Genomic DNA, 10,830 nt, shown 5'->3' with positions numbered 1-10,830 from the left:
TGTGGTCCGGATCAGTTTCCGGTGGGGACGGGGATGTTGGCCGGACCGGTTTCTGGTGGGGACGGGGTTGCTGGTCGGACTGGTTTCCGGTGAGGTCTGTTGTCTGTGGGGCAGTTATTCGGTGATTTTATTAATCGGCCGGCGGGAGAAGGTAATTGGGCCCGAAACCCGAATGTTCAGCCTGAGTAAGGCAGATGGTATTTGGGAAGAGTTGTCTGACGGGAACTGGTCAATAAAACTCAGCAGGAGTTTATCCCAAAGAGAAACAGGCAAAATCCCCGTTAACAAAGGTGGAGGAAAATATTAGTGAAAATCCAAGTGGGAAAGAGAGGAGCAGGTAGCGGAGTGGTCAGCAGCCAGATAGCGGTCAGCAGCCAGACAGCGGAGCAGCCAGATAGCGGAGCGGTCAGCAGCCAGATAGCGGAGTGGTCGGCAGCCAGATAGCGGTCAGCAGCCAGATAGCGGAGTGGTCGGCAGCCAGATAGCGGTCAGCAGCCAGATAGCGGAGCGGTCGGCAGCCAGATAGCGGTCAGCAGCCAGACAGCGGAGCAGCCAGATAGCGGAGCGGTCAGCAGCCAGATAGCGGAGTGGTCGGCAGCCAGATAGCGGTCAGCAGCCAGATAGCGGAGTGGTCGGCAGCCAGATAGCGGTCAGCAGCCAGATAGCGGAGCGGTCGGCAGCCAGATAGCGGTCAGCAGCCAGATAGCGGAGTGGTCGGCAGCCAGATAGCGGTCAGCAGCCAGATAGCGGAGCGGTCAGCGGCCAGATAGCGGAGCGGCCAGATAGCGGAGCAGCCAGATAGCGGAGCGGTCAGCGGCCAGATAGCGGAGCGGCCAGATAGCGGAGTGGTCAGCAGCCAGATAGCGGTCAGCAGCCAGATAGCGGAGCGGTCAGCAGCCAGATAGCGGAGCAGCCAGATAGCGGAGCGGTCAGCAGCCAGATAGCGGAGCGGCCAGATAGCGGAGTGGTCAGCAGCCAGATAGCGGTCAGCAGCCAGATAGCGGAGCGGTCAGCAGCCAGATAGCGGAGCAGCCAGATAGCGGAGCGGCCAGATAGCGGAGCGGTCAGCGGCCAGATAGCGGAGCGGCCAGATAGCGGAGCGGTCAGCAGCCAGATAGCGGAGCGGTCAGCAGCCAGATAGCGGAGCGGCCAGCAGCCAGATAGCAGAGCGGCCAGCAGCCAGATAGCGGAGCGGCCAGATAGCAGAGCGGCCAGCAGCCAGATAGCGGAGCGGTCAGCAGCCAGATAGCGGAGCGGTCAGCAGCCAGATAGCGGAGCGGCCAGATAGCGGAGCAGCCAGATAGCGGAGCGGTCAGCAGCCAGATAGCGGAGCGGTCAGGAGCCAGATAGCGGAGCAGCCAGATAGCGGAGCGGTCAGCAGCCAGATAGCGGAGCGGCCAGCAGCCAGATAGCGGAGCGGTCAGATAGCGGAGCGGTCAGCAGCCAGATAGCGGAGCGGTCAGCAGCCAGATAGCGGAGCGGCCAGATAGCGGAGCGGTCAGCAGCCAGATAGCGGTCAGCAGCCAGATAGCGGAGCGGCCAGCAGCCAGATAGCGGAGCGGCCAGCAGCCAGATAGCAGAGCGGCCAGCAGCCAGATAGCGGAGCGGCCAGATAGCAGAGCGGCCAGCAGCCAGATAGCGGAGCGGTCAGCAGCCAGATAGCGGAGCGGTCAGCAGCCAGATAGCGGAGCGGCCAGATAGCGGAGCAGCCAGATAGCGGAGCGGTCAGCAGCCAGATAGCGGAGCGGTCAGGAGCCAGATAGCGGAGCAGCCAGATAGCGGAGCGGTCAGCAGCCAGATAGCGGAGCGGCCAGCAGCCAGATAGCGGAGCGGTCAGATAGCGGAGCGGTCAGCAGCCAGATAGCGGAGCGGTCAGCAGCCAGATAGCGGAGCGGCCAGATAGCGGAGCGGTCAGCAGCCAGATAGCGGTCAGCAGCCAGATAGCGGAGCGGCCAGCAGCCAGATAGCGGAGCGGCCAGATAGCGGAGCGGTCAGCAGCCAGATAGCGGAGCGGCCAGATAGCGGAGCGGTCAGCAGCCAGATAGCGGAGCAGTCAGCAGCAAGTTCCTGTTGATCAATCGGGCGAGGGTGGCAAAGGTAAATGTGGGACCTGTACTGAACCAGGCTGGTGAATTAATAACAGCAAACAAAGAAACGGCGGATATGCTAAATAAATGTTTGCATCAGTCTTCACTGTGGAAGATATTGCAAATATCCCTCAGATATCAGATGGACTGATTTCAAATAACATGGTAGAACTTACAAAATTCCCAATCACAAGTATCAGAAACTCAAAGGGCTCAAGGTGGACAATTCGCCAGAACCCGATGAACTGCACTCTCGGGTTTTCATGGAAGAGGCTGCAGAGATATGAACCCATTGGTTGAAATATTCCATAACTCGCTAAATTCCAGGAGGATACTGGAAGATTGGAAAAAAGCCAATGTGACTCCTTGTTCAAAAATGGAAGGAACGATGGAAGGCAGGGAGCTTGAGGCCAGTTAGTTTAACATCTCTTATTGGCAAGACACTGGAGTCAATGATCAAAGAGGAAATAGCTAATTATTTAGGGAAGGCAGAATATAATCAAACCTAGTCAACATGGTTTTATGAACGGTAAATCATGTTTGACAAATATGCTCCAATTCTGTGAGGATGTAACAGGGAGAGTAGAAGGAGGGGGACCTGTAGATGTAGTGTATTTAGATTGCCAAAAAGGATTTGACAAGGTGCCACATAAGAGCCTGGTGCATAAATTAAAAGCCTGTGCAATTGGAGGAAGTGTGTAGGCATCAATTGAAAACTGGCTGTGACATAGAAAAGAGAGAGTTGGAATGAATGGGTCCTTTTCAGAGCAGAAAGATGTAACTAATGGAGTACCACAGGGATGAGTTCTTGGGCTGCAATTGTTCACTATTTACATTAATGACTTGGAGGAAGGAACAGAATGTAAGGTTTCCAAATTTGTCAATGATACAAAAATAGGTGGAAGGGCGTGTTGTGATGAGGATATTGTGATTGCAACGGGACATAATATGGGTAAGTGTGAGATCATACACTTTGGGAGGAGGAATCAAAAGGCAGATTATTATCTAAATAGAGAAAGACTGCAGGTGAGTGAAGTACAGAGGGATCTAGGTATTCTAGTGCATGAATCACAAAAAGCTAGCAGGTAGGTGCAACAAGTAGTTACGGCAAACAGAATTTTGGCCTTGATTGCAAAGGGGTTCGAGTTGAAAAATAGTGAGGTTTTGTACAGGGTGTTGGTGAAGCCTCACCTGGAATACTGTTTGGTTTTGGTCCCATTACCGACAGAATGATATAGTAACGTTGGAGGCAGTCCAAAAGAGATTCACCAATCTAATTCCTGGGATTAGGTGGGTGTCCTACCAAGCGACTGAATATTCTGGGTCTGTATTCCTTGGAGTTTAGAAGAGTGAGGGGTGACCTCATTCAAACACAGGGTGGATGGATGGACAGGGTGGATGGATGGACAGGGTGGATGGATGGACAGGGTGGATGGATGGACAGGGTGGATGGATGGACAGGGTGGATGGATGGACAGGGTGGATGGATGGACAGGGTGGATGGATGGACAGGGTGGATGGATGGACAGGGTGGATGGATGGACAGGGTGGATGAATGGATGGACAGGGTGGATGGATGGATGGACAGGGTGGATGGATGGACAGGGTGGATGGAGAGGGTGGATGGATGGACAGGGTGGATGGATGGACAGGGTGGATGGATGGACAGGGTGGATGGATGGACAGAGTGGATGGATGGACAGGGTGGATGGATGGACAGGGTGGATGGACAGAGTGGATGGATGGACGGTGGATGGACAGAGTGGATGGATGGACAGGGTGGATGGATGGACAGGGTGGATGGATGGACAGGGTGGATGGATGGACAGGGTGGATGGATGGACAGGGTGGATGGATGGACAGAGTGGATGGATGGACAGGGTGGATGGACAGGGTGGATGGACAGGGTGGATGGATGGACGGTGGATGGATGGACAGGGTGGATGGATGGACAGGGTGGACGGACAGGGTGGATGGACGGACAGGGTGGATGGACGGACAGGGTGGATGGACGGACAGGGTGGATGGACGGACAGGGTGGATGGACGGACAGGGTGGATGGACGGACAGGGTGGATGGATGGACAGGGTGGATGGATGGACAGGGTGGATGGATGGACAGGGTGGATGGACAGGGTGGATGGATGGACAGGGTGGATGGACGGACAGAGTGGATGGATGGACAGGGTGGATGGACGGACAGGGTGGATGGACGGACAGAGTGGATGGATGGACAGGGTGGATGGGTGGACAGGGTGGATGGATGGACAGGGTGGATGGACAGAGTGGATGGACGGACAGGGTGGATGGACGGACAGGGTGGATGGATGGACAGGGTGGATGGACGGACAGGGTGGATGGACGGACAGGGTGGATGGATGGACAGGGTGGATGGACGGACAGGGTGGATGGACAGAGTGGATGGATGGACAGGGTGGATGGATGGACAGGGTGGATGGATGGACAGGGTGGATGGATGGACAGGGTGGATGGATGGACCGGGTGGATGGACGGACAGGGTGGATGGACAGGGTGGACGGACAGGGTGGATGGACGGACAGGGTGGATGGACGGACAGGGTGGATGGACGGACAGGGTGGATGGATGGAGAGGGTGGATGGATGGACAGGGTGGATGGACGGACAGGGTGGATGGATGGACAGGGTGGATGGGTGGACAGGGTGGATGGGTGGACAGGGTGGATGGACGGACAGGGTGGATGGACGGACAGGGTGGATGGACGGACAGGGTGGATGGGTGGACAGGGTGGATGGACGGACAGGGTGGATGGACGGACAGGGTGGATGGACGGACAGGGTGGATGGGTGGACAGGGTGGATGGACGGACAGGGTGGATGGACAGGGTGGATGGATGGACAGGGTGGGTGGACAGGATGGATGGACAGGGTGGATGGACGGACAGGGTGGATGGACGGACAGGGTGGATGGACGGACAGGGTGGATGGACGGACAGGGCGGATGGACGGACAGGGCGGATGGACGGACAGGGCGGATGGATGGACAGGGTGGATGGATGGACAGGGTGGATGGACAGGGTGGATGGATGGACAGGGTGGATGGACGGACAGGGTGGATGGACAGGGTGGATGGTGAGATGGTTTCACTAGTTGGAGAGTCTCAAAGAGGGGACACAGCTACAGGATAATGGGCTGATCATTTCAAACAAGATGCGGAGAAATTTCTTCTCGCAGAGGGTGGGGAATCTCTGGAATTCTCTCTCCCAGAGGGAGGGGAATCTCTGGAATTCTCTGTCCCGGAGGGTGGGGAATCTCTGGAATTCTCTGTCACGGAGGGAGGGGAATCTCTGGAATTCTCTGTCCCAGAAGGTGGGGAATCTCTGGAATTCTCTGTCCCAGAAGGTGGGGAATCTCTGGAATTCTCTGTCCCAGAGGGTGGGGAATCTCTGGAATTCTCTGTCCCAGAGGGTGGGGAATCTCTGGAATTCTCTGTCCCGGAGGGTGGGGAATCTCTGGAATTCTCTGTCCCGGAGGGAGGGGAATCTCTGGAATTCTCTGTCCCAGAGGGTGGGGAATCTCTGGAATTCTCTGTCACGGAGGGAGGGGAATCTCTGGAATTCTCTGTCCCGGAGGGTGGGGAATCTCTGGAATTCTCTGTCCCAGAGGGTGGGGAATCTCTGGAATTCTCTGTCCCAGAGGGAGGGGAATCTCTGGAATTCTCTGTCCCGGAGGGAGGGGAATCTCTGGAATTCTCTGTCCCGGAGGGTGGGGAATCTCTGGAATTCTCTGTCACGGAGGGAGGGGAATCTCTGGAATTCTCTGTCCCAGAGGGAGGGGAATCTCTGGAATTCTCTCTCCAGGAGGGTGTGGAATCTCTGGAATTCTCTCTCCCGGAGGGAGGGGAATCTCTGGAATTCTCTCTCCCGGTGGGTGGGGAATCTCTGGAATTCTCTATCCCAGAGGGTGGGGAATATCTGGAATTCTCTCTCCCAGAGGGAGGGGAATCTCTGGAATTCTCTGTCCCGGAGGGTGGGGAATCTCTGGAATTCTCTCTCCCAGAGGGAGGGGAATCTCTGGAATTCTCTATCCCAGAGGGAGGGGAATCTCTGGAATTCTCTGTCCCGGAGGGTGGGGAATCTCTGGAATTCTCTGTCCCGGAGGCTGGAGAATCTCTGGAATTCTCTGTCCCGGAGGGAGGGGAATCTCTGGAATTCTCTGTCCCGGAGGGTGGGGAATCTCTGGAATTCTGTGTCCTGGAGGGAGGGGAATCTCTGGAATTCTGTCCCGGAGGGTGGGGAATCTCTGGAATTCTCTCTCTCGGAGTGTGAGGAATCTCTGGAATTCTCTGTCCCAGAGGGTGGGGAATATCTAGAATTCTCTCTCCCGGATGGCGAGGAATCTCTGGAATTCTCTGTCCCGGAGGCTGGAGAATCTCTGGAATTCTGTGTCCCGGAGGGTGGTGAATCTCTGGAATTCCCTGTCACGGAAGGTGGGGAATCTCTGGAATTCTGGGTCTCGGAGGGTGGTGAATCTCTGGAATTCCCTGTCACGGAGGGTGGGGAATCTCTGGAATTCTCTGTCACGGAAGGTGGGGAATCTCTGGAATTCTGGGTCCCGGAGGGTGGTGAATCTCTGGAATTCCCTGTCACGGAGGGTGGGGAATCTCTGGAATTCCCTGTCACGGAGGGTGGGGAATCTCTGGAATTCCCTGTCACGGAGGGTGGGGAATCTCTGGAATTCTCTGTCCCGGTGGGAGGGGAATCTCTGGATTTCTGTGCCCAGGAGGGTAGCGGAAGCTGGATCATTAGAAATATTTATGGTGGAGGTGGATAAATATTCCATAGATTGAGGCTCTGGGGTAAGAAACAGAGTTGAGGCCGGAACAGATCAGCTAAGATCGGGTTGAATGGCAGGACAGGAGTGAAGGGCCTGGTGGGAGACCCCTGCTTTGATTGGAGATGGTGATGTGGAGAATCTCTGGAATCCTCTCTCCCGGATGGTGGGGAATCTCTGGAATTCTCTGTCCCCGGAGGTGCCGGTGTTGGACTGGGGTGAGCACAGTAAGAAGTTTTACAACACCAGGTTAAAGTCCAACATGTTTGTTTCAGAGCACTGCTCCTTCCTCAGGTTCAGCAGCACTCCGAAACAAACATGTTGGACTTTAGCTTGATTTCTTGTGTTGTGTCTGCTCTCTCCGTTCCTGCAGACTATTTAAACTGCACCATCTGACTTGTATTGTCTCCTCTTCCTGCTCCTGCCCGTCAAGAATGTATTCCTTTTCTGAGTTCAGTTTCCTCTGCCTTATCTACCCACTCCCCCAGCCGGTCTACTGCTGTCTTTTAAGGCCTTTACTGCCTCCTTGTTTATTACCCACATTTTGTGTCCTGTGTAAATTTCAAAGTTGTGCCTCTGCCCCAAGTCCAGGTTGTAATCCCGGATACAGGGGAATGAGAAGGATGTTGTGGATTGTTCATCTTATTTCATTCCTATTACAGAATCTAAACCAGACCCAATCAGAACACTGACCAAAAACTCGCAATTATGGCAAATCTGGTAAGTTAGGGGGTTATTTGAAGTGGGATGGAGGGTAGTTTTGAACAGTTTGAAGGGAATTGTGTTCCGGTGTGTGATGTGTCGGCAGAGGTGTGGAAGGATTTTTTATGTAGCGATTGCATCAGTCACTGAGCTAGTAGAATCGGTGCACAGGAGGCCATTAGGCCCATCGTGCATTGTGTTAGCCCTTTAAACAACTAATCTAAACAACTAACTAGGGCTGGTTTAGCTCAGTGGGCTAGACAGCTGGTTTGTGATGCAGAACAAGACCAGCAGCGTGGGTTCAATTCCCGTACCAGCCTCCCTGAACAGGCGCTGGAATGTGGCGACTAGGGGCTTTTCACAGCAACTTCATACTTGTGACAATAAAAGTTTTTAAAAAATTATTATTATTAATCCAATTCCTCCCACTCTGCAAATGTATACTTTTCACATTGTTACAACCCCCTGGGCCGGTGTGCGGTGAATTCCAGCCCCACTTGAACTGGATTCGCAACGTAATTAAAATTAACTTTCCCCTTTTAAAAAGTCCCAAAGTAAAATGCTGCAGATCCTGGAAATCTGAAATAAAAGCAGAAACAGCCCAGCAGGTGGCGGCGTCTGTGGAGAGAGAAACAGAGTTAATGTTTGGAGTCCATATGGTTCTTGTTTCGGGCTCTGAAGAAGAGACGCATTGGACTCAAAATGTTAACTTTGTTTCTCTCTCCGCAGACCCTGCCAGACCTGCAGACCTTTCCCAGCAGTTTATTTCTAAAGTGTCTGACCCTGGCTGAGTATAGACAACACTGTCTCCCTGTAAACACACCCTGGCAGTTACTGTAGAAGCAGATGTGTAATCCAGGCTCGCTGTCAAATTAACTGGCAGCCATGGGAGGCTGTAGCTTGTGTGCTCCCTTCAATAACTGAGAGTGACACTGGGCAGTCTGAACACTCTAATCCCATTGTTCCTGAGCAGTTAACCTACTTGAACACAGCCTCTCGGTCCTGTTGCTCCATTCAGCACATGATTTAGTTTCATGGCCGGACAAAACTGTATCAAATCTGTAAGATCAAAGTCATTTGAATCTTTCTTGAGCCGTGAACAATATAGAACATACAGTGCAGAAGGAGGCCATTCGACCCATCGAGTCTGCACTGACCCACTTAAGCCCTCACTTCCACCATCTCCCCGTAACCCAATAACTTCTCCGAACCTTTTGGACACTAAGGGCAATTTATCATGGCCAATCCACATAACCCGCACGTTTTTGGACTTTGGGAGGAAACCGGAGCACCCGGAGGAAACCCACTCCGACACGGGGAGAACATGCAGACTCCGCACAGACAGTGACCCAGCAGGGAATCGAACCTGGGATCTTGGTGCTGTGAAACCACAGTGCTATCCACTGTGCTACCGTGCTGCCCTCCTTATAGCCATTCAGCCGCTTCCTCACTCCCATGGGGCAGGGAAACCGGGATTGCGTAGGGGTAAAAGCTGCCTGATTCTGTACCAACAAATCTTTTAAACCAGGAGTTTGAGAAGCCTGTACTGCAGCAAATATACACACGCACACCGAGCCAGGCTTTCACCCTGACTGCACCAATACATAGAATACAATATATCTGAGATCTCTACATTCATCACACTGACTGTTGCACAAACTGAGTCTGTGGTTTGTCACATGTTGACCACGTTGCTATTTTCTTTGACAGGGTTCAAGCAGCCAGGCAGTGACCGAGTACACAGTCCGTGTCCCCAAGTAAGAGACTCTGATCATTACTTCCACATTTAGCAATAGCCAACAGGTGGGAAAAAGCAGGTGAATGATTTGGGATTCGCTGGTGGAAGACCTTCTGCAAATCAGGCAGCTTTTTGTCAGTTGGAGCTGATGGTTTGCTCTGTATTTGAATGCGTGTAACATTGGTACTGAAGCAGATAATCTCCCTGTGGGCGTGAGGGCGTGAGGCAGAGACACTCGCACTCAACTCCACACACTTAATCAGTGTCGTGCACTGCCCTCCGCCACACACTCACTCACACTCCCCACCCCCCCTACCCCCGGACCAGAAGTCACCTCTCCCTCCCCCATGAGGAAGAAAACTTAGGCCACCTGATTGCCCCTTAGGGTCCAATGGTTAGCTGGGGTTAAGGGGATACGGAGCTGGGGATTGGGCTTCGGTGGGGTACACTTTCCGGGGGGGGGGGGGGGGGTCAGTGCAGGTTGAATGGGCCGAATGGCCTCCTGCACTGTAGGGATTCCATGATTTAAAATTCAACACACGTTGGAGTCACTCATCGGCCAGACCGGGTAAGGACGGCAGATTTCCTTCCCTAAGGACATTAGTGAACCAGATGGGTTTTTACAAGAATCAAACCCGGGTCCCTGAGTCTCTGGATTAATATCCAGTTACAATATCACTGCACCATCGCCTCAGGGCGCAGTGCTGAGACCTGCACTTTGTCAATGGCACCAAGTTAGGTAGGAAAGTAATTTGTCAAGAGGAGGTAGATTCTGTGAGGGGATATAGACAGATCAAGCGAGCGGGCAACATGGTAGATGGTTTATAATATAGGATGGGAAAATGTGAACTTGTCCACTTTGGCAGGAAGATTAGAAAAACAGCAAATGATTTAAATAGAAAGAGAACTCTGAGGTACAGAGGGATCTGGGCATCCTGGCAGATGAATCACAAAAGGTTAATTTGCAGGTACAGGAAGTGAATAGGAAGGGAAAGAGAATGTTGGTGTTTATTGCAAGGTGAGCAGAATCTAAAAGTTGGGAGGTTTTGCTGCAGTTTACAGGGCCTGTGTTAGACCACATCTGGAATACCGCGTACAGTCTGCTCTCCTTGTTAAAAAACAGGATATAATTAGAAACAGTTCAGCTCATTCCTGGGATGACGGGTAGTTTATCTTTCTGAGGAAAGGTTGGACAGGTTTGGCCTGTATCAATTCAAGTTTAGGAGATTGAGGGGTGATCTTATTGAAACATTTAAGATGCTGAGGGGATTGGGCAGGATGCATGATGGGAGGATGTTTGCCGTTGGGGAAACCAGAACTGGGGGAAAGAGTTTAAAAATAAAGTGTCTCCCATTTAGGATGGAGGTGAGGAGAATTCCTCTCACTCTCTCCCCCAGACAGTGCTGGAGGCTGGAGGCAGAGTTAATGAATATGTTAAAGACAGAGACAGGTGAATTCTTGACTAACAAAGGAGTCTGGGGGGGGGGGGGGGG

General features: G+C 53.0%; 1 protein-coding gene and 1 long non-coding RNA gene across 2 annotated transcripts in view; both read left to right on the top strand.

The window, feature by feature from the left end:
* Positions 1 to 9,357, top strand: LOC119957210. The gene is made up of 3 exons (XR_005458765.1): positions 1 to 151; positions 7,560 to 7,617; positions 9,310 to 9,357. It is a non-coding gene; the product is annotated as an uncharacterized LOC119957210 (long non-coding RNA).
* Positions 9,358 to 10,171: 814 nt separating this feature from the next.
* The window catches only part of gtf2f1 (general transcription factor IIF, polypeptide 1), a 25,716-nt gene continuing 25,057 nt past the window's right edge, over positions 10,172 to 10,830 (top strand). Inside the window, exon 1 of the mRNA XM_038784578.1 lies at positions 10,172 to 10,251. Within this exon, the coding sequence (XP_038640506.1) occupies positions 10,172 to 10,251 (80 nt within the window). The remainder of the gene's footprint in view (positions 10,252 to 10,830) is intronic.

The sequence above is a fragment of the Scyliorhinus canicula genome, chromosome 25, assembly GCF_902713615.1.
Source record: "Scyliorhinus canicula chromosome 25, sScyCan1.1, whole genome shotgun sequence".
Lineage (NCBI taxonomy): Eukaryota > Metazoa > Chordata > Chondrichthyes > Carcharhiniformes > Scyliorhinidae > Scyliorhinus > Scyliorhinus canicula.
This window is presented reverse-complemented; position numbering and strand designations above follow the sequence as displayed.